Source organism: Pongo abelii, chromosome 11, assembly GCF_028885655.2.
Source record: "Pongo abelii isolate AG06213 chromosome 11, NHGRI_mPonAbe1-v2.0_pri, whole genome shotgun sequence".
Classification (NCBI taxonomy): Eukaryota; Metazoa; Chordata; class Mammalia; order Primates; family Hominidae; genus Pongo; species Pongo abelii.
In genome coordinates, this window is record NC_071996.2 from 35,472,949 (window position 1) to 35,498,452 (window position 25,504).

General features: G+C 35.6%; 1 protein-coding gene across 23 annotated transcripts in view; it reads right to left on the bottom strand.

The window, feature by feature from the left end:
* NCKAP5 (NCK associated protein 5) overlaps window positions 1-25,504 on the bottom strand; it is a 993,533-nt gene that overhangs the window by 528,116 nt on the left and 439,913 nt on the right. For all 23 annotated transcript variants that reach the window (XM_054549292.2, XM_054549288.2, XM_054549290.2 and 20 more), the window contains one exon: window positions 15,928-15,991. In XM_054549292.2, coding sequence (XP_054405267.2) covers window positions 15,928-15,930 — 3 coding nt within the window. In that variant the 5' untranslated portion in view covers window positions 15,931-15,991. The remainder of the gene's footprint in view (window positions 1-15,927; window positions 15,992-25,504) is intronic.

The window sequence follows — 25,504 nt, forward strand, 5'->3', positions numbered from 1 at the left end:
CCATGCGTTGTGGTGCATTCCTATAGTCCCAGATACTCAGGAGGCTGAGGCAGGGGAATCGCTTGAATCCAGGAGGCGGAGACTGCAGTAAGCCAAGATCGCGCCACTGCACTCCAGCCTGGTGACAGAGTGAGACTCCATCTCAGAAAAAAAAAAAAAAACAGTAAACTCTTGAAAAGGTGGAAAGATAGAACGTCTCAGCAAAGAAACAGAAGATACAAAGAAAAATGTTAAAACTGAAAAATTAGAGAAAGCAAAATAAAATATTCACTGGATTGACAATACCAGAATGGAGATGATCAAGCATCAATTAATGTGAAAATATATCAATAGGCATTATCCAATATGTTCAAAAGAGAACAAAAATGAAGGGCAATAATAAAAGTTATAGCATTTATATCAACAGCCTCAGAAAGACAGGAGAAAAAGTGTGGTGCAAACATATATGTATTTGAAGAAATAATTTGGTGAAAGACAAATTTGCTGATTCAAGAAACTCAGTAAACCCCAAACAGGATAATTTCAAAGAAATCTATGCCCAAACGCATCATAACCACACGGCAGGAAACTAAAGAAAAAAATAAGAATAATATTGAAAATTGCCAGAGAAAGAAACTGGGGAAGAATAATTCTAATGACTGTAGGTTTCTCTTTAGAAATCATGGAAACCAGAAGGAAGTAGAACATTTTTGAAGTTCTGAAAGGAAGAAACTACCAACAAGCTTTTAGAAAACAAAACTTGTAACAAGTTTCGTTTCATTGTCATCAAAAAGTAAAAAATAATTAGGGTTCAGGAGTTCTATGCCAGCAACTATCAAATATGGCTGAGAGATACTAAGAAACACCTAAATGAATAGAGATTTACATCATATTTGTGGATTAAAGGATTCAATATTTTAAGATGTCACTTCTGCTCACATTGATACAGAGATTCAATGCTATTATTAAAAAGTCACTGGAGGTAGTGTGAGGAAATTGACAAGCTGTTTCCAATATTGACATGGAAATTACAGGGACCTAGAACAGTAAAAATATCTTGGAAATGAACGAAGTTATTTTTTAAAATCTTATTACACAATCAAAATAATCAAACAGTGTGGTATTTGCAAAGCACAAACAAACAGAAATAAAAGAAGTTAGAGTCCAGATATTGACTTGTGCATATAGAGACAAAGCGTTTTCAGCAAAGGCACCAAGAAATTCAATAAAGGAAGTAAATTCATTTCAAAAAATGATACGAACGTGAATATCTATATTTTTAAAAATACAACTTAACCCCTAAACACATATCATAGATAAAAATTAAGTCCCAACAGATCATGGACCTAAAACATAAAATCTAAAACTATAAAACTTGTAGAAGAAAACAGAAAACAATATTTTTTGTAAACATAGGGTAGGCAAATGTTCTTAGAGTACAGAAAGCATAAACTAGAAAAATAAATAGAGTTTTAATACTAGACTGCTTCTGTTCACCTAAAGACACCATTATTTAAAATAAATATGCAAACCAAAGAATGGGGGAAAAATTGCAATACATATTTTGACAAGAGACTTATATTCAAAATATGTAAAGAACTCATACCACTCAATGATTTCTTCAAAAAGCAGTCACCTCCCTCAAATAGGCAAAATAATTTAACAAATACATAAATGGACAATAAGCACATGAAAAGTACTCAACATCTTTTATCATCAAGGTAATGCAAATTAATGCCTGAGATATAAACACATATCAATTACACTGGCTAAAAATGAAACTATTTCAAATGTTAACAAGAATATCAATCAACCAAATCTCTCATATATTTCCAGTGCAAATGTAAAATGGAACACCTACTTTGAGAAACAGAATGGTTCATTATTTTAAAGTTAAACATGTACCATAATACTAGCAATTTCACTCCTAGGTATTTATCAAAGAGAAATAAAAATATATGCCCATAATAATGGCTTGCACATGAATGTTCATAGTAGCTTAATTCATACCAGCCAAAAATTGGAAACCACCCAAATGTATAATAAATGTGTGTATATTTATACAATGAACTACTAATCAGCAACTAAAGGAAGGAACTACTTACTAATTTATATAATGACACAAATGAATGTCAACAACATTATGCTGTGTGGAAGAATTAAGACACAAAAAAGGCATAGAGATCAGATTTCATTCATATGAAACCCAAGACCCAACAGAACTAATTTGACCCATTCAATGCAATTTCTATCAAAATCCCAGTTGGCTCTTTTTTTTCTTTTTTTTTTTTTTTTTTTTTTTTCAGAAATGAACAAGCTAATGCTAAAATTGATACGGAAATGCAAATGCAAAGAGCTTAGAATAGCAAAAAATCTTTAAGAAAAGAAAAAAGAGAACACATACTTCTCAATTCCCTCAATTCTAAAACTTACTATAGTAGTACTTGTGTTATTTGATTACTACAGTAACCTAGACAGTTTGTTACTGGCACACAGACAGACTAATAGATCAATGTAATAGAATTCAAAGTTCAGAAACAAACCTTCACGTTCATGTCAACTGATTTTTAAAAAGAGAACCAAAGCAATTCAATAAAGAAAAAAATATTCTTTTCAACAAATGGTGCTGGGACGATTAGATAGCCATATGCAAAAGAATGAGGTTGGACCCATTCCTTAAGCTACACAAAAAAAATAATTCAAAAAAGACCACAGACTTCAATGTAAGGAAGGGCTAAAACTATAAAACTCTTACAGGAAAATCTTTATGACTCTGGGTTAGTTAAAGCCTTCTTAGATATGATACCATAAGTAAAAGCAACAAAAGAAAAACCAAATTGAAATTCTTCAAAATTCAAAACATTCATGTTTTAAAGGACAATATCAAGAAAGCTAAAATACCTACAGAATAGGAGAACATATTTGCCAATCATTTCTCATAACAGACTGATACATTTACAAAAACAATTGCATAAGAATTTCATAGCTGCCTTATTTGTAATACGCCACACTGCAAACAGCCCAAATATCTGTCAAAAGGAACGTGGATAAACAAATTGTAGTGTATTCATAAAGAAACATACCACTCAACTATTTTTCAAAAACCAAGCTATAGTTGTCCCCGCTTATCCACAGGGAATATGTTCCAGGACCCTGAAACCACGTGTAGCACCAAACCCTACATATACTATTTTTTTCTTATAATACACATGTACTTATGATAAAGTTTAGTTTCTAAATTGTGCACAGTAAGAGATTAACAACAATAATAAAATAGAATCATTATAACAATATCCTAGAGTAAAAGTAAAATAGGTGTTCCTTGGAAACAAGCACTGAGATACCACGATAGTTGATGTGATAACCAGGCTGGCTACTAAGTGACTAACAGGCAGTGGCGACTACAGCGTGAATCTGCTGGACATAAGAATGAGTTACATCATCAGACAGCACAAGATGCCATTTGATTTCATCATGTTACTCAGCCAGGCACACAATTTATAACATGATTTACTTACAGGATGTTCTACTCAATATTTTCAGACTACAGCTAGCCACAGATAATAGAAACGGCAGCTACTGAAACCTTAGATAAAAGAGGACTGACTACTGTACCAAGACACAAAAAATATAGATGAATCTCAAAAACATTAGGTTGAAGAAAAGAAGCCAGACACAAAAGAGTACACACTGTAAACATTTACATAAAGTTCAAAAACAGGCAAGACTGATACATACATTACATAAAGTATATCAATGATTGTTTATGAAGTGGTGGGTATGTGGCTGACAAGAGTTAAAAGAGAATTTATTGTGGTGATAAAGATATTCTATACCTGGATCAGGGTGTTATTTCACAAGATGATCTAAACTTATCAAATTAGACAATGAAGACATGCATTTCACCACATGTAAGTTTTACGACAACTTCTTAAAGTACAATGGAAAGAAAGTATCATACTTCATGGTGTCCTATGCTTCTCTGCCTCATTTCAAAAACAACATAGAGACATAGAAGACCATTCCAGCCACAAGAGGAACTCAGAGATTCTGTGCTTAAGAAAGTTGAAGGAGAACTACAAGCCACGGCTCAACGAAATAAAAGAGAACACAAACAAATGGAAGAACATTTCATGCTCATGGATAGGAAGAATCAATATCGTGAAAATGGCCATACTGCCCAAGGCAATTTATAGATTCAATGCCATCCCCATCAAGCTACCAATGACTTTCTTCACAGAATTGGAAAAAACTACTTTAAAGTTCATATGGAACCAAAAAAGAGCCCGCATTGCCAAGTCAATCCTAAGCCAAAAGAACAAAGCTGGAGGCATCACGCTACGTGACTTCAAACTACTACAAGGCTACAGTAACCAAAACAGCATGGTACTGGTACCAAAACAGAGATATAGACCGATGGAACACAACAGAGCCCTCAGAAATAACACCACACATCTACAACCATCTGATCTTTGACGAACCTGACAAAAACAAGCAATGGGGAAAGGATTCCCTATTTAATAAATGGTGCTGGGAAAACTGGCTAGCCATATGTAGAAAGCTGAAACTGGATCCCTTCCTTACACCTTATACAAAAATTAATTCAAGATGGATTAAAGACTTAAATGTTACACCTAAAACCATCAAAACCATAGAAGAAAACCTAGGCAATACCATTCAGGACATAGGCATGGGTAAGGACTTTAGGTCTAAAATACCAAAAGCAAAGGCAACAAAAGCCAAAATTGACAAATGGGATCTCATTAAACTAAAGAGCTTCTGCACAAGCAAAAGAAACTACCATCAGAGTGAACAGGCAACCTACAGAATGGGAGAAAATTTTTGCAATCCACCCATCTGACAAAGGGCTATTATCCAGAATCTACAAAGAACTTCAACAAATTTACAAGAAAAAAATCAAACAACCACATCAAAAAGTGGGCAAAGGAGATGAACAGACACTTCTCAAAAGAAGACATTTATGCAGCCAAAAAACACATGAAAAAATGCTCATCATCACTAGCCATCAGAGAAATGCAAATCAAAACCACAAAGAGAAACTATCTCACACCAGTTAGAATGGTGATCATTAAAGTCAGGAAACAACAGGTGCTGGAGAGGATGTGGAGAAATAGGAACACTTTTACACTGTTGTTGGGACTGAAAACTAGTTCAACCATTGTGGAAGACAGTGTGGCGATTCCTCAGGGATCTAGAACTAGAAATACCATTTGACCTAGCCATCCCATTACTGGGTATACACCCAGAGGATTATAAATCATGCTGCTATAAAGTCACATGCACATGTATGTTTACTGTGGCACTATTCACAATAGCAAAGACTTGGAACCAACCCAAATGTCCATGAACGACAGCCTGGATTAAGAAAATGTGGCACATATACACCATGGAATATTATGCAGCCATAAAAAAGGATGAGTTCATGTCCTTTGTAGGGACATGGATGAAGCTGGAAACCATCATTCTGAGCAAACTACCACAACGACAGAAAACCAAACACCGCATGTTCTCACTCATAGGTGGGAACTGAACAATGAGAACACATGGACACAGGAAGGGGAACATCACACACTGGGGCCTGTTGTGGGGTGGGGGGAGTGGGGAGGGATAGCATTAGGAGATATACCTAATGTAAATGATGCGTTAATAGGTGCAGCACACCAACATGGCACATGTATACATATGTAACAAATCTGCACGTTGTGCACATGTACCCTAGAACTTAAAGTATAATAATTAAAAAAAAAAAAGAAATAAAAAGAAAGTTGTCTTCTAAAATTCTTGCCTTATTTGAAAATGGAACAAACCAGGATAAAATCTCCATGTTTCTTGGCAGAATGCTATCTCTGCCTCTGGTATCTGACTTGGAATAAAAGAAGGGAGGAATTTACCTAAATCTAAGTGTGGGCAGTCCTGGAGTCAGCAGGGGTTACCTGGAGGGCAGAATGCTATACAAAAAGAATATGATCTTTGGGAATAGTATTTTTCCTTGAAAGAATCCTAGGAATATCCAAAGGTTTCAAACTGTTCTAACATTTGAAAGATAGTTTAAAGTTGGACTAAATCAGCTATATAAATCCACAGCATTATTCTGAAGATTTCTTTGCAAATTCCTAGAATTTTATCTCTTTACAAGTGTTTTATCTGTTGGAATAAAAAAGAGGGTGTTTATTAACTTGGTTTTATGTAACCTTTTGCTCAACAGAAGTTATTGCTTTTTACAATATCTATTCTCTATTTTTTACCTTCACAGTTTATGATCCTAGTGTCAGGCTTAGACATGCCTTCACTATCCCCAGATCATAAAAATGAAAAAACATATTCTCTAAAATTTCCCCTAGGAAAGTTAATATTTTCTTCTACTTTCTTGTGTCTTTTTTTCTGATGGTATTATGGTTTTATTTTTAATTTCAGCACTTTTATTTAACTTATCTATCAGATTGATACTGATAAAATATTTTAAATACTCACAAAATGAGACATCAGTTAATACCATTCAGATTTCACAATTTTTAAAGAGTTTTAGGATATCTGCTTCATCAAAACATTAAATAAATGAATATAACTGAAGGCTCCCCCACCATCAGAGGTATCCAAATTTGGCGTGTGTTATTTCCATCCATGTTAGATTTTTTCTTATGTTGTTTTTGACATCTGCCATGTTCACACACACAGATTGACTTCATTTTAACTGCTGGATATTATTTCACTGTTTGAAGAAATCAGTTTATTCATTTGGCCTCCTGAGGGGCCTCGAAATTGTTTTGACTTTTTCATTTTTAGAAACAGTGCTAAAGAGTAAATCTTTATATGAGCTACTTTTTGCATATGTTAGTGATTTTCTAGGACAGAAACATGTAAGCGGAATTGCTGGGTCACAGGCTGTGTTTTGGCTTCCAGTTTACTGGGTAACAGAAATTAAAACTCCCACCGACAATGCAGAATTTCCATTTCTACATATCCTTGCCTACTGATGTTTTCAGACTTCTAAAGTTTTCCCAAATAAATGGGCATGGGGTGCTAACCCAGTGATGTTTTGACTTATAATGTGCATTTTTCTGAAAGAGAAATTTCAATGTTTATTGGTCATGACACTTTCCTACCAGCTAGCTTTGCATATTTTACTTTTATAAGTCTTTTATTTATCCAAAATTTACTTTTGCCCATGGTGTTTGATAGCAATGAAATGGTATCATTTACTATATAAATTGTCACAGCAAGCCATGCGTGGCGGCTCACACCTGTAATTCCACCACTTTGAGAGGCTGAGGCAGGTGGATCCCTTGAGCCAAGCAGTTCTAGACCAGCCTGGGCAACATGGTGAAACCTTATCTCCACAAAAAAATTAAAAAAAAAATAGCCAGGCATCGTGGTGTGTGCCTTTAGTTCCAGCCACTTGGGAGGCTGAGGCAGGTGGGTCGCTTGAGCCCAGGAGGCAGAAGTTGCAATGGGCCAGATTGTGCCATTGCCGTAACACAGCCGGACTCTGAAATTAGATAGACAGATAGACAGACAGATAGATAGATAAAAATTGTCACAGAAGCCTTTTAAAATTGTCCATTTTATTCTCACTAAATTGTAATTCTATTTCCATTATATATTCCTATGTATGTGTGGGTCTACTTCAAGGCTTTTCATTCTGTTCTCTAATTTATTTGAATATCTTTGTCCCAACATCACACTAATTTGCTTTATCTTCAAAATAAATCTTCAAGTGTAGTGGGACACCATATTCTCCCATTATCTTCCTTTATAATCATGTCATATGTATTTAAACTTACATATTTTCATAGTAATATTTGTATTAGCTTGCCAAATGCTGTGAAAACCTTCTTGGGATTCTCATTAAGATTATACTGAAAGCATAAATCATTTGGGGGTAAGCTGATATCTTTATGGTATTCCATCTTCCCTTCCATGAATATGCCATACATATATCTCTTTTTATATCCATTAATAATTTTCTCCATCAATATCTCATACATTTCTTAGATTTATTCCTATATGCCTTTTTTACTATTTTAAATATTATAGTTTAAAACTATATTTTCTAAGGGCTGATGATTGATATGTAGGAATTCTATTAATTCATTTTATATACAGCAATCTTTTAAATTTTGACTAAACATTCCTTTAGATTTTCTACTTAGACAATCATTACTTGCAAATAATCTAAACTATGCTTTTTGCCCAGTTCTTATACTGCTTTTCTTACTCCAGTAGCTAGGACCAGAAGTATAACAATAAAATGAGGCAGTGACAGAAGGCATTCTAGTCTGCTTATGGTTTTTAAAAGGAATATTTCTCACATTTCATCATTAAGTACAATGTTTACTAAAGATTCTTAGTGGAGATATCCTTTATCAATTTAAGGAAATTTCCATTTTTTAAAAAAATTATAAACTAATATTAGATTTTATCAAATATTTTATACTATGTGTGTTGCAGGAACTCAGGGACCCTGAACAGAGAGACCAGCTGGATCCGAGGCAGAAGAACATAAATTGTGAAGATTTCATGGACATTTATCAGTTCCCAAAATTAATACTTTTATAATTTCTTACACCTGTCTTTACTGCAATCTCTGAACATAAATTGTGAAGATTTCATGGACATTTATCACTTCCCTAATAATACTCATAATTTCTTATGCCTGTCTTTACTTTAATCTCTTAATCCTATTATCTTTGTAAGCTGAGAATGTATATCACCTCAGGACCACTATTGTACAAATTGACTGCAGAACATGTGTGTTTAAACAATATGACATCTGATTGTAAAATGTGTGTTTGAACAATATGAAATCAGTGCACCCTGAAAAGAACAGAATAACAGCAATTTTCAGGGAACAAGGGTGACTGCCTGCGGGGTCGGGCAGAATACAGCCATATTTTTCTTCTTGCAGAAAGCCTATAAACGGATGTACAAGTAGGAGAAATATCGCTGAATTCTCTTCCCAGCAAGGAATAACCCTGGGGAAGGAATGCATTCCTGGGGGTAGGTCTATAGACGGCTGCTCTGGGAGTGTCTGTCTTATGCGGTTGAGATAAGGACTGAAATACGCTCTGGTCTCCTGCAGTACCCTCACGCTTACTAGGATAGGGAAATTCCAGCCTGATAAATTCTAGTCAGACCAGTTCTCTGCTCTCGAACCCTGTTTCCTGTTAAGATGTTTATCAAGACAATGTGTGCACAGTGGGACATAGACCCTCATCAGTAATTCTAATTTTGCCTTCTCCTTGTGATCTTTATTGTCCTTTGAAGCATGTGATCCTTGTGACCTTCTCCCTGTTCGTGCACCCCCTCCCCTTTTAAAATCCCTAATAAAAACTTGCTGGTTTTGCGGCTCAGGGTCGTCATCACGGTCCTATCAATATGCGGTGTCACCCCTCGAGACACAGCTGCAAAATTTCTCTCTTTGCACTCTTTCTCTTTATTTCTCAGACCAACTGACACTTAGGGGAAATAGGACCTATGGGGCTTTTTTGGGGGGCTGGTTTCCCCAACATATGTGTATTGAGATTTGTTTTCCCCTTTAATCTATTACTACTGCCAATTATATTAATGACTTTTCCAATGTTAGGCAGTCATTGCATTCCTGGAATAAATACCACTTTAAATAAGCCTTATACATGTGGGCTGGTACACAGCACCCAGATCTTGGTTTCAAATAACTGTCCACTAACAGGAACCAGGTGACCTTGGAAAAATTGCTGATTCTAAGACAGGGGTAAGAAATACCCAAGATAAGCCTGGAGCATCTTACAATGCCAGAAAGAAAGAAGAAGTGCTAAGAAAAAAAGGAAAAACAACAACAATGACAACAACAACAACAACAACAACAAAAAACAAGATGGGAGCATGTCAGAAAGACCAAAAGCTAGGATAAATTGAGCCAAAAAACAAAGTAGTACTGCTTTACAATGCAAAGTACAAAATAAATACCAATGCAGTCACATAAATAAATGATTGAATAAATAATAAGGAAGAAGAGACAAATGTCCCATGCAGGAGAATTCAAAATAATTTCTGTAGATATTCCACCCTCAATGAAGTGGAGCATATTTTCCATGTCCATAAGTATGTGGTACGCATAGTGACTTCCTCCCAAAGAGTACAGGAGAGAAAGGGTGGTGGGGAGGCAAAGAGTAACTTTATAGCGGAGAAATCTAACAGACACTACTTCAGCCAAATGACCAAGATTCATCTCAACAGTGACAAGCTTGGCCAGGCGCAGTGGCTCACGCCTGTAATCCCAACACTTTAGGAGGCCAAGGCAGGCGGATCACTTAGGCCAGGGGTTCGAGACCAGCCTGGACAACGTGGTGAGACCCTGTCTCTACAAAAATGACAAAAATTATCTGGGCGTGGTGGCTTGCACCTGTAGTCCCAATTACTTAGGAGGCTGAGGTGGTAGAAACTCTTGAGCCCAGCAGGAGAGGTTGCAGAGAGCTGACACTGTACCGCTGCATTCTGGCCTGGGCAATAGACCCTATCTCAAAACAAAAAAACAGTGAGACAAGTCATGTTGATAATATATACTTTTGATATGGTGTGATAAAAAATGGTAATTTAACTCATGGTTTACTTCCCAAAAATATACCCAAATCTAATCATTAGAAAAACATCAGACAAATCCCAATGAGACAAATGCCACAAAAACCTAACCAGTACTTCTTAAAACTACCAAGTTATCAAAAACAAGGAAAGCCTGAGAAACTGTCAAAACCAAGAGAAGCTTTAGGAGCATGACAAGTAAATTTAATGTGTTTCTTGGATTGGATCCTGGAGCAGAAAAAGGACATTAGTTAAAACTACAGAAATCTGGATAAAGCATGGACTTCACTAATAGTGTATCAATATTAGCTCATCAACTGTGACAAGTGTACCATGCTAATGTAAAGTTTTCATAATAGAGAAAACTGGTAGAAGATACACGAAAACACTCTAGACTATATTTGCAATTTTTCTGTAATAAAAAGTTTTTATTTTTTAAAAGTGAGTTGAGGATCTCATTTTCTATTTTCAGGACTAGTTTGTGTAACAGAACTTTCAGCGGAAACGTATAAGTAGTCAAGTAATTGATGTAGGTTGATATGAGCATTTGTAATATGGTAAGGGTAGTAATAAAGGCTGCACGGTTCATTAAATGATGTTGAAAAATTAGCTATTAATTTGGGGAAAATTTTCTCTCTGATCTCTGCCTCATGCCAAATTAATTCCATCTGAAATTTGCAAAAAAAATTACATTAAAAAAACTATAAAAGTTCTAGAAGATAATGAGAATGAATACCTTCATACTCTTGGGGTAGGATGGACCGTTTTTATGCATACCAATATTAAAGACAACACTGAAGTGTTAAGGACAGAAGAGGCCTCTCAGTAAACTGAGCCAGTGATATTTCAGCACAAGCTGAAACAACCTCCCAGAATGAACAGAAATATAATCTCAGAGAGTTTGTAAAAAATACTGAACAGTAAGTATGAAAAACGGTGGTGGCATTTATTTCCTGGAAGAGGAAATTAAGAACAAAGAAAACAAATATAAAACATCTAGTATGCTGAAGAAAGTTGCCAAAAATAAAGAACTGAGTTAAAAGAACAAAAAAGCAGACAAAATTGACTAAGAAACAAACAAACAAACAAACAAAAAAACAGTGAAGTAACATGTCCAAGCTAACGCTACTTAGGTAACTACTGGTGGGGATGGACTTTGGATCCAGGCTGGTCTCACTTTCAAGCTCGCATTACTTCTACTTCTACATATGTGCTCACTTAGCCATTAAAAAGGAGTCATCTTCTTTTTAGAAGAAAATGCAATGTGGTACCCTGTACTGGATCCTAGATCAGAAAAGGAGCATTGCTAGAAAAACTGCTCTAATAAAGTCTTAAGTTTAATTATAGTAGTATACCAATGTTAATCTCTCAGTTTTGACAATTACACCATAGTTATGTATGATGTTTAACATTAGGGGAAACTGGGTAAAGGGTAGGCAGGTGTGTAACTTTTCTGTAAATCTAAAATTATTTCAAAATTAAAAGCTTATTAAAAAATAAAAGAAATAGCCAGGCACGGTGGCTTATGCCTGTAATCCCAGCACTTTGGGAGGTCAAGGTAGGATTACCTGAGGTCAGGAGTTCGAAACCAGCCTGGCCAACTTAGTGAAACCCCATCTCTACTGAAAATACAAAAATGAGCTGGGTGTGGTGGTGAGAGCTTATAATCCCAGCTCCTTTGGAGGCTGAGGCAAGAGCATCGCTTCAACCAAGGAGGCAGAGGTTGCAGTGAGCCAAGACCGTGCTACTGCACTCTAGCCTGGGCAACAAGAGTGAAACTCCATCTCAAAAATAATATAATATAATATAATATAATATAATATAATATAATATAATGTAACATAACATAATATAATGTAATGTAATGTAAAATAAATCTCTCAAAATGCTGTCTTGGGACTATCTTAAAACTTGTAAGTGTAGAGATTTATTGCATAAAACCAAATTTTAAAGAGGGCATGCTTTGTATTGAAGATTTTGATTATAACAGGTTTGTTGATGACTTTAAAAATAAATATCAGCCTCAATTTAATTATATAGCTTTTCTGTAAAGACTGCTTATATAATTTCTTCCATTTTTCCTTTCATGTGAATAAAAATATAAAAAAAACTGTAAACAGTAGTCTCCAAATACATATGGTGATCTAGCTGTGATGAACTGTTTTCCATTTCTGCTATAGACGTAACAAAAGTTCTGTGAAACAAACCTTGTAACAGCAATAATTAAATTTAAAGGATTAATAGAACAGCCTGATTTTTTAGGAGCTGTCAGATACTGAAAGAATCAGGACTTCAGAAATAAATGAATTCTAGGAGCAGAAAAGCTGAAGCATATAATTAAATAGAAAACTCAGAAGAGTTTGACTATGTAAAGGAACAGGGAGAAATAGTTACTGAGACAGAGAGAGAAAAACTAAAATAAATTAATGAAAGTCAGGGCTTATGGTGTCTCCAAGGAACTGAAATGTGACAAATCATGGAATGGGAAGGGAGATGGTAAGAATAAATATGAATAGTATTAAGTTCAATCACTTAATACTTAGGCCTTGTTAGAAGCCTTCCAATGGTTCCCATCTCTCAAAGCATGAGTCAGGGATCCACTGAGACCTTGAGGGTGCACCCATTCCCCCCATCCTCCCTACCCCCCCAACCCCATCACTTTTTGCTTTCTCTTTTCCTCTTCACCTTCTCCCCTCACTCCTCTCAAGCCAGCCCTGCCCGCATGCAGTCCCCTGGCACTCCAGGCCTTTACATTTGCTGATATCCCTGCTAGAATCCTCCTCCCCCAGACATCCCCATGGTAAAAAACTCCTTCACCTACTTCAGGTTTTGTTCAGATATTAACTTTTCAGTGATTTACTACTATGCCTGTTCTATTTTATTTATTTATTTATTTATTTATTTATTTATTTATTTAGAGACAGGGTTTTGCTCTGTCGCCCAGGCTAGAATGCAGTAGTATGATCATGGCTCACTGCAACTTCTGTCTCCTGGGTTTAAACGATCCTCTTGCCTCAGCCTCCCAAGTAGATGGGATCACAGGCGTGCACCACCATGCCTGGCTAATTTTTTATATTTCTGTAGAGCAGGGTTTTACTACGTTGCCCAGGCTGGGCTCGAACTCCTGAGCTCAAATGATCCTCCTCCAATGGCCTCCCAATACTATGCATGTTCTATTTTAAATGGTGAGCCCCTATAACTACCAATCTCCTCTACCCTGCTCTTTTATTTTCTGATAGCTGCTTCTATGTCCTAACATTTTAATTACATTGAATATCTGTCTCACCAACCACTGGACTGTAAGCTGTCAGATTTTGCCTGTGTTCACTCTTTCTCCAGTGCCTAGAATAGTGCTGGGCACATAATAAATGGTTTTTTATAAACATTTGCCTAACCAGTCAATACAAATGTGTGATTTTTCATTACCATAATTAAAATTAGAATAATGAAACATTCATAACTTTTCCAAAGTCATTTTTTGAGCAACTGGGCTTGTCCTTGTGCCTGTGTTTTCTGGGTATTTTCTACACTGAACTTCTATAATGTTTTAAAAAGGAGTTTTGTCTTTGTAAAAGACTAGACAGCTGTCTGAGATCATTTCAACTCAAGTACATTCAATGTCAGAGTGAGAAAGAATGAAAGTTCATTCTTTCAAGGCCTGTTCTTCCTGTGAGCTTAAATGACATTTAGTTATTACCTGAAAGAGATTCATATCACGAAAACTTCACACGGGCAAATGCTCAAAATCATGATCCACTAAGTTAAAGGAATCACAAAATTCCCACCTTCCCATTTTAAAGATGAGGAAACTGACCTACGAAAGTTAAGTTACTTCCTCATATTCAACTAGAACATCGCTGACGAAGTGGTGAGCAGGAGCTAGTCCTAAACAAAAGACTGAAACATTACAGAATGACCTAGCCCATCAACATTTTGAAATGCAGTGAAAAGTCCAGATTGGAAATGCTCAGTCCACCATCCAACTAGGCCTTTATTTTCTCCATCTTGTTTCCATTTCATTGCTCAAAGATGCTTGTGAATGTTGCCTTGTTTATTTATTTGTTTTTGGGAGACAGGGTCTTTGGAGTGCAATGGCACAATCTCGGCTCGCTGCAACCTCCGCCTCCCAGGTTCAAATGATTCTCATGTCTCAGCTTCCTGAGTAGCTGCAATTATAGGTGCCCACCACCACGCCCAGCTAATTTTTGTATTTTTAGTAGAGACAGGGTATCACCATGTTGGCCAGGCTGGTCTCCAGCTCCCAACCTCAGGTGATCTGCCTACCTCGGCCTCCCAAAGTGTTGAGATAACAGGCGTGAGCCAACACACCCAGCCGTGAATGTTTCTTCATACCATTTGAACATTCAAGATTCTTTCTGCATTAAGATCCCTAGCAAAATAAACACTGTGATCACCTTCCTAAGTATTTTAGCATGTTCAAGGGCCACTGTGCCTTCCAGACCCCACTCAACATTTGGCCTCTTACTCTAGCCCTTTGATTTCCCTGTTGACAGAAGTATGAGGCCAGCATATTTTACAAATGTCTTACCCTTTTCAGTGGATGGCCTGTCAATTAGCTCTCATGAAATCAAACGGAAGCAGCCTTCAGGGTATAAAAATGTGCCACTTATCTTTTACTGAAAACTTGTACACATTCTATTGTTTTTCCATAAGTGAGGGAAAAAATAAATCTGGTGCTGTATTTTTGTTTCAGAAGTAGCAACAGCAGTTACTCCACGCATGCATTCCCCAGGTCCCCAGACAGTCATCTCTGATGTTATAAGAGGCACAGAGGCAGATACTTCGGCAAAGACAGTCTATAAAATGAAGTTGCTATGGACCAAAATAACTGTATTGATTTTTAGTACAATTCAAAATACAAGGAAACATCAGTTTTCCAAATGGCACAAGCTGAAAAGGACAAGGAAAAATATATTGCAAATAGTGAAGAGAAGGAAAATAATAGACAATTACATTAGCAAACATTTTGGTGTTCTTTTTTCAGAACACTAAGATGGCTGTTGTTTTTTAAATTCAAAGAGCTGAGAGGTTTGAATTATGTTGAACTGTTGCTCATTTTTGGACATTGTGCTCACTGCTGGAAGTCTGACCTTCAGAAAACAAAGCCTTATAATCCTTGGACACGTGAACATCTTATTTAAAGCCTAATTTTTTTTTTCAATTAATATCTCTCACTGATGGCAAATGGCAGAGCTGTATAAATTCTACTATAAATACATCATTTGCCAAAATATCATTAAGTTTGCTGCAAGCAAATATTTTCCTTAGATATCCTTAATGAGGCAAAGTAGCTTTCAAGCCAGAGACCTCTGGATGTTGTGGAATGAGGGGACAGCAGTGAGGACTTACCATGGCCCCCTCACTTGTTCTTTGGGCAACTTCTCGCTGTAGTCGGGCCACTGCCAACTTCTCCCTGGAGAAACAAAAGCACATGATTAGTTGACCATTCTCAGGGTAGAGGCGACACTGGCATGGCCATGAAACATTCTTTTGAGGTCTCTAGAGGAATTCCTTCCTTGGTTTAGCTCACTTCCTCCTCTATACTTTCTATAAATATTTAAACTGATTGGTCATGAATGCATTGTTTTCACTGAGTGTCATGTAAGATTTTTTTGCCATAGATTTTACAATAGCCAAATAAATGTTAAATGGTGAGTAGATGCTTTGCTTTTAGTCCATTAACATATATCACTCATAAATAAATTTTTCATGGCTATAGTATTTTAGTTGACTTTTCTCTATCAACTTTGCTTATGCATTTTTAATCATTTTTATTTCTTTTGTTGCTCTCCACACCAATAATATTAAGAAGCAAACAAAATATAACTCCTTACTATTTTAAAAATAACAATAGAAAATCATTTGCATGCTTGCTACATAACAGGCATCATGCTGAGCATTGCACCTGTTCTCATTTGAGCCTGACAACAATCCTATGGGTGATTTCACTATGCCCATTTTATAGATGAAGAAACTGAGGCCCAAAAAGGCTAATACACTGAGTCCTCAGCTGGTATATAGTAGTTTTTTGGAATCAAATTTTAGATTTCCTTACTTCAAAGCCTAAATAAAAAGTCTGCTTATCATTTTTTCAGTGTGTAGGTAATATAAAATGTAGATTTAAAAATCAGATTATTTATTTTAATACTCCTTATTTAACAATGGGATTCATTTTTAGATTCCTTATAATTCTGGTTTCACTTAAAATATATCCAGTATTCACCAAAATTTTAAGAATACTTTTGTAAAGTGATAGATGACTGCATTTTGGACAGCTTTTCAATTGTTCTTTAAAATAGTTGATTAGATGTCATAGGGGTAAGTGAATTCTTCTGGTAATCCCTAAAATGTTAGCTTTAGTAAGGATTTCCCCTGATACTCTTCTACTACTATACTACTATCAAGATGAGAAACTATTTGAGTGATATTTCATCCCTTAGTCTTCTCTTTGCCCAGGATTGGCTATATGCAAACATAGAGGATGCAGTTCAATCCCCAGAAAATTTTCCCACTGGGGTAAACAGAAGTGAAAACTTCTTCTCTCCTAAGTGCTTGGATCTTTGAAATGCCTACGACTACCAAGAAGACACGTGCTTTTGTTTGGTTGCAGCTGGGCCGTCTTTTTGGAACCAACCCAAATGTCCAACAATGATAGACTGGATTAAGAAAATGTGGCACATATACACCATGGAATACTATGCAGCCATAAAAAATGATGAGTTCATGTCCTTTGTAGGGACATGGATGAAATTGGAAATCATCATTCTCAGTAAACTATCGCAAGGACAAAAAACCAAACACCGCATATTCTCACTCATAGGTGGGAATTGAACAATGAGAACACATGGACACAGGAAGGGGATCATCACACTCTGGGGACTGTTGTGGGGTGGGGGGACGGGGGAGGGATGGCATTGGGAGATATACCTAATGCTAGATGACGAGTTAGTGGGTGCAGCGCACCAGCATGGCACATGTATGCATATGTAACTAACCTGCACATTGCACACACGTACCCGAAAACCTAAAGTATAATAATAATAAATTTAAAAAAAAGAAAAGAAATAGTTCTCTCTGAATAAATACCTAAAGGCACAGACTAGAAGAAGGGAGACTAGACTAGGAGACATTCCAGGTATACAAGTTTTGGGAGCCTGTGGCAGCACCTGTGAGTACACCTGTAAGAAGGGGCAACAGAGTAGATAGGAAGGAGCCACGAAGGGATGGAAGCCACGTGCCTCTGTAGAGAGGCCAAGTAATCAAGGCAGAAAGCTCCTGTGTGTTCTCTGACTCAAGTCCTGATGAGCAGATCAAGTAAGTTCAATGAAAAGAACAAATTAATGGAACAAATAATTGAAAAAGGATATGAATGACTTCTGTTTTAATATGAAAATTAAACGCATGAATTTATCTCTTCTCTCCCCAGAAAGTGTTAAAAATGTAGTATAAAGGTAACACTGGCAAATACTTATAAAGTCAAAGAAAACACGAGAATCATGAACCAGCAATTCCACTCTGAGGTCTAAACTGAACAGAAATATATGTTCACCAAAAGACATGTGCCAGAATGTTCATAATAGCACTTTAGTAATCTTATAACCCATTAACAATACAATAGATATGTCAACTTTAGCATAGTTACATGCTGGAATACTATACAACACTGAAAAGGAATAATCTACACTTAATCACAACAATGTATGGAATACCGCAAATATGCTGTTGAGTAACAGGAGCAAGTACAAAATGTATATACTTTATTTCCTATTTATGTAAAGTGCAAATAGAAGCAAAACTCCTATACAGTTTGAAAAGAAAAATAAAATACATGGATATCAAAAAGGAAGAGGTAAAACTGTCTCTATTTACAGATGACATTATTTTCTAAGTAGAAAATCCTATGAAATTTACTACACAACTTCTAAGTGAATTTAGCAAAGTCAGAGGATAGAAGCCGATGAACAAAAATTAATTACATTTTATATACTAGCAACAAACAATTGGAAAATAAAATTTTAAAGCATCTATTTATAATAAAGTCAAAAACTAAAACATTTAGGAAAGACATTTAGCAAAAGATTTGCAAGACTGCCACACTAAAAACTACAAAACACTGCTAAGAAGGATTAAAGGAGACTAATAGAAATATATATCACATTCATGGATTGAAAGACTTAATATTATTACACTGTCAAAATCTGTATCAAATAAATCTATAAATTCTTTTTCACTGAGATATATAACTCTACCAAATAAAGAGCAAGACTAGGTAACGAGAAACAAGAAATCCAATAAATAATTGGATTTTTTTTTCTTTTCTTGGTAAAAAGAAGCTCCTGGCCAACAGCTATGTAGGAATCCAGAGAATAACCAATCTGGATTGCAGCAGGAGGATGGAGAGCACCAGGAGGATGACTCCAAGAATAAAACAAAGTTGAACCAAAATAAATTACCTATGTGTTTGTAAGTATTGAGAAGAGTTGCAGAGTTCTATTTTGAAGCTTAAGAATAAGAAATTGGAACATGAAAATCTAAGCCAATGGCAGGGAGTGACAATTATTCATGCTAGAAAAAACAAAGTTATTCTAGAAATGCAATTCTAAACTTCTACTAGACTCAGCTGTGAATGACATTTACTTTATCATTGTAATTATCAACTAAATTAATTTACTATTTAATGAAAAAAATAGAGAAAGGGAAGCAGAGAAACAGTTGGTACAGAAACACTAAATTCTTATCTTCCATAATAGAAAGATAATACATAATGTTTTAAAGTTATATAGAAACAGAAGTTCAAGCATATCATTTAGATACAAGGATGCAAAACTTAGAAGGTAGATCTAGAAGAAAGGACAGTGGCTGTGTCGGAGGAGTAAGATGCAGAGATAGGGAAGGCGGTGTGTACATCTTATGGATGTTACCACTGCATTTGATTTCCAAAGTATGTGCATGTACTACTTTCATTAAGAAACTTCTCAAAACGTGTATTTTTTAAAACCAACTGGCTCATGTTATTTTTATTAAAAAACATTATAATAATACATTACTAGAAAGATAAAGGATAGATTATTCACCAACCGAAGATTCAGCATCAAATGACTCATTGCCTCGGACCTGAGAGGCACCTACTGAGAAGCTTTGGTAAATTAAGGCAAAATAAGAAGTCACTATAAGCAACAAGTCTTTGGACAAACGTTTTTAAGTACATACTGCAAACAGTTTAACATGTTACAGAGATATTTTAAATTTAAAAGTTTCTCTTTACTTTTTTAATGAAGTATAAAGTACGCAGAAAAATATCATAAGAGCATAGGTTGCTGAATAATCACAAAGGGAACATGTCCATATTAGTCCCACCTAAACAATAAAACAGAAACACTGCCAGAACACCAGAAGCTACTTTGATTCTAATGATAATTAACTTCCTACACCAATACCTGAATTCACTTGCCACAGTCTTTTCTCTGTATACTGAAACATGGAGACATTTAACTTCGCATCTAAAGTATATTAAACACATTGTCTCATATTTTACTCGACTGTTTATTCAATATATTTTTCCTCTAAATAAGACCATAAATTCCTCCTTGACCACAACAGTAGCAACCAAAAATGATTATCCATTCATTTTTGCAGGTTGTCAGTTGTGGTGTAGTTTAATATCTTACTGTAACAGCCGGTTGCCTGAATGGAGATTATATTTAGTTCATCTCTTTAACAACTACTAAGGCCCCTTAGTAGGAACAAAATAAATATTTGTGACTTGCTGAATGAGGAATAAGTTACAGAATCTAACACCAACTTGCCTAGTGTAACGGAATTTTAAATAATATTACCATCTTGCATTTACATAGTACATAACACAGGTACACTGCGCACATATACCCTGATTCCCACAGGGTATCCTCTGGTTCTGGTAAACCACAAAAGCTTTTTCACATACATTCTAAAATTATGAAAAGTACAACTTCCATAGGCCACCAGGTAAATATCTGAGTAAGCTTCAACAGAGTAAATTCCTAAGTAAGAGCACTGAATGAGGGGACTGTAGACCAGTAGTTCCCAAATATTTGAGTACTGAGTTCTCAAACATTTGATCCTTTTGTATGCAGAAAAACTGAGGATCCCAAAGAGATTTTGTTGTTATGGGTTATTATCTATTGATATTTATGACATATAAATAAAAATGTAATTTATTAAAATATTTATTAATTCACCAAAAAGCCAATAAACCCATGCCAACATAAGTAAAACATTTTCATTAAGTCATCCTAAACAGTAATTCCAAAACAAAAATACATTTTGCAAATAAAGGGAAAAAATAAATTTTGTGAGAAGAGTGATACTGCTTTAGAATTTTGCAACTATCTTTAATGTCTGGCTTAATAGAAGACAGGTGTATTCTCACATCTGCTTCAGCATTTAATCTGTTACGACAGAACATGTCATGTGACTTCTAGAAAACTCCACTCATGGAAGCTGAGTGAAAAAGGCAAATATCATCTTAGTGTTATGACAAAAATAGTTTGGACCTTGCAGATCCCTTGAAAGGGTCTTGGAGATACCCAGGGTCCCAGGACCAAACTTTGAGAACTTCAACTGAAAGACAGATACAGAACTAGGAATGTAAGAATGTTCTAGAAAATTGCCTTGAATCCTCATTCTTAATTATTGAAGCTTCAAAGATTTAATATATATGCTCATGGTATGTTAATTTCTTATAAGAGCAGTGTAACATAAAAGAGACATTTCCAGGAACAGATCAAAAGCCTATCTTATCCCCACCATCCTACTGAATGATAAAAGAGTCCTAACACAGTGTAAATGTTAGGAACATCACTACTTTATGGTTAAAAGAGATGGACTTCACAAACTATTAGGACTGTCACACTGTAATGTGCTTCTCAAATCTTAGTTCAATTTGAAAGAAAATCTTAATGGTTTTAGTCATTACATGGTTTTTAAAAAGGAAAATACTGTATTAATAAATCATGAAATTTTGTAGACTGTCCACACATTATATTCTTTGGCATTCAATAAAGAAGAAACAAAATGAATGAATCAACACGAATGGGCTATCTCTAAAGGGGCAGCATTCTAGCCACTTGATTTGGTGAAACAGAGAGTAAAATACATAAAAACGAGAAACACCATTTTACATCTGACCTACCACCACATGAATGGAGAAATGCCCAAATTCAAACAGCCACGTGGAAACAGGTGATGCAAATATGGAAAATTTCAGAGTAGTGTAGGCCACAGGGGAGGCAATCTCCAGTCCCAGCCCGACCGCTAGCCTTCCGTATCAACAACTGGGGAAATTGCTTAGGTGTAGACAACTGGAAGTTACCCTGACTCAGGGCAGCTAGGTGATGAAGGAGCAGAATTTGCAAGAACAGCAAACACAAATGTCTTTTGGGGACCATGCTCCGTAATTGTTTTAAGACATTTATGCAGGAAATGCAACCTATTAGATTATCTAACAGAGATCCCTCAGGGGTCCAAGGGACAGTTCAGGGGCCTCCCATGGAGTCAGTGGGCAAAGCCAGTGGCAGCTAAGTCCCACGACAGCAAGAGCACTCCAAATTTAAGCTACTTTATGATTAGGCTTCTGAATTATATTTCCTTTTAAAAGTGGGCTTAAAACACAACAAATAAGGGATTCTTCAGTAACTTGTATATTCCAAATATTTCAAGTCCTTGTGTGTACATTTTACATCAGCTGGAGTTTTTTTTTTTAAAGTAGAATTTGTATTTTATTTTTGCACGAAAAATGTTATTTTTGTATGACAGGGTCTTTCTTTTTTAAAAGTAAGGAAGTGGTGAAGTTCTTGACATGGTAAAAACTTCTATGATAAAATACTCAGGATTTCTAGATGTTATTTCTGGAATCAAATTATCAACTCAATCAAAATATTAAAAATAAATGGCCCTGTATTTTTCACAGAATCTCATTTGTCCTTGGGTTTAGTAGTTCCTGGCATGCCATATTTTCAAACCCCCATGGTCCCAATATATGTGTGAAACCAATTGGGACTAGTATCTTTTTCATGCAAATTCACAGTTCTATAAACAGCTTTGTGTAGAAAATAAAGAATGCTGGATTTGCAACCTACCCAAGACAAATTAAATACACTCACATACACATACACCCTTGCTCCCATTTAAAGGCCTCAGTTCATCTGCCGGAAAAAGACAACTGTGCTTCTGCAATGCATCACTGTTTTGTTTTGTGTTTGTGGAAAAGCCAGTAGCTCATTATGAAGTGGGTATTGACTTTATGATTGCCAAACAAATGCACAGGGGTATTTTATCAAGAGCTGTGGATTCTTATTTACTGAACAGGTATAAAAAAAGAATATAAAGAATATACACACGATGAAACAAGAGACCACAGTACTTAACTTCTCTTACAGTTAAATGTAAAGATAACTTTTCTCTCTTACTCAATTTTACATCCAAATGGAGAATTAGTTCCAGGTTTCTAAAGCCCTTCAATATAGCCCCAAACTATCTGAACTAAAGATCATAAACAACATTTTATAGGTTTTATATATTCTTATATATTCTTCAGAATACCACTGACACATCTGCAAGTTAAGCCCATGGAAATAGCGTTCCCAGTGAAGCCAACAGGAGGTTGGCATTTGTAAAATTCAGGACCTGCAAGGTTTGCACATTTAAAAAAAAAGCATTCCCCAAGGAGAAAGCAGCTTGCAGAGGAGGAATATATTCAGTCTGTGATATGTGGAGGCCTCAGGCTGCAGGGTGCTACAGAGCCATCTGTTGCAGGAGTGTCCCAGGGCATGCCTGTTGGGAGACAAATCAATGTTCCCTTGCCACTCTTCAGGAAGCCCAGGACTTGTACCCAACCTGAATGGGAGAGAATGGAGATGCTGTGTGCCCCATTCTCCACCAGGCAGATGGTGCCCCTGTGAGGATGCCCTGATGGAAAAGCAGCAAGGGCACTTAGTGTAAGTGGGAAGAATTATTTCTACTCATTTTAAGTCTCACAGTCCCAAATACCCTATACATGCAACGCACTTAAAAGGTATGAATCCAGCTCATGTCAAGCAAACTGTCAATATGTGAAATACTCTGTGAGTTGATGAACATGCAGGATGATCTGTGTGATCACTTGGTCTTTCTAGGAAAATAAAGTATAACAAATAAACATGCTTACATATGAATTCAAAAAGGAAAAATTTTCTCGGACATCTTAGCAATCCAAAGTCAGTCTCCTTTACTGTGGTAAAGATATTGTGATATTAAAGAATCCCATAATACTCTCCCTACAAAACTCTAGGTTCATGTTAGTTTTGATTTTTAGGTTAAGTTTCTATAAAGTATTTAAAACTTACTTATGTTTATGTATTAAATACACCAATATTGGTTTTTATTAATTCAGAATATTTTGCTAACTGAAACTATATAATCCAACAATAATGGAAATTTTTATGCATTCAGCAAACACTTAATGTGTGAGCTTACTACAGGCCTGGTACCATTCTAGGGCCTGAGAAATAAACACAAATAATAATACAGTTCCAAATTCAAAGACTTCAGGATTGATAGACAGAGAAAGCATGCCTACACACATGCCTACATGCGAGTGTCATAAGACACAGTAAGTACAACAATCTGTATTCAAAGCCAGATTTTAAAACTTGGTAGGTGGCTATTTTATCAAAAGATCAAATCTGGACTTCCTTTAAATAAGAAGGCGCTTTCTGCTTTTTCTAAGATTTTTTCAATTTCAGACTTTTCAGCAACAAATTACATAGGAGAACAGATCTGTCCTCACAAATATTTTAATTAGGAAGAATGTCTATTACATGTTCTATGTTATTCTCTAAATTCATTAAGTCTTTTGAATGCAATGCTGTTAGACTTTTGTTCAGCATCACGGTCTGCCACTTTGGTGCCAGGATTTTATTCCAGGTCACTTCTTTGAGAGATACTGGACCTATTTTACTTTTCCACTTAAAAAGATAATCATAATAGCTGATATTTATTGAATAGTTGCTATGTCAGGCACTATTCTAAACACTACACATGATATACTTAAACCTCAGAGAATCCCATGAGGTAGGTATTATTATCATCTCTATGATATAAAAGTTAATCAAACTTTTTGGATTAAGAACCCCTTTACACTCTGCAAAAAAATTACTGAGAATCCCAAAGAGCTTTTGTTTTTGTCAGTTATCTCTATTGATACTTACCATCTCCAAAATTAACTTAAAAATATATATTAATTTAAAATAGCAATAATAATTATATTACAGGTTAACATAAACATAATTATAAAATATGACTATAATTTTCAAAAATATAATAAAACAAGTGGCACTGTTTTATACTTCTGCAAAAGTCTTCAATATCTAGCTAACAAAAATGACATCTGGATTCTCATATTTGCTTCTATTAATACATTCAATATGCTGCAATGTCACATACGGAGTGGACTCTGGCAAACCACTGTATACTCATGAGAGAATGAGAACAAAGAAGGCAAATATCATCTTAGTATTCTTATAAAATTCTAAGTATTCTTATAAAAATTCTTTTAAAATATTCTTAAAAATAACATCTTAGTACTCTTATTTAAACAAAATAGTTACAAAAATAGTTTTGACCTCGTGGATCTCTAAAAAGGTCATAGGGCCCCCGGAGGCTCCTGGTCAACACTGCTAACATGCAGCAGTGCCTGCCTTCCATGGATAAATGGAGGCTGCTCATGCAGGCTGGAAAGCATGCCTATTATCCCACTGCTCAAAAGTTTAAATATGGCCATTCATGCTTTTACAAATATGTAACATAGCAATGAATATATATTTAGCTATAATCGTATTTGTTAGAACTTGTGCCTCTGTAGCTACCATTGCCTGATACTACTATCTCTAGTGCCAGGGAGGTCATCACA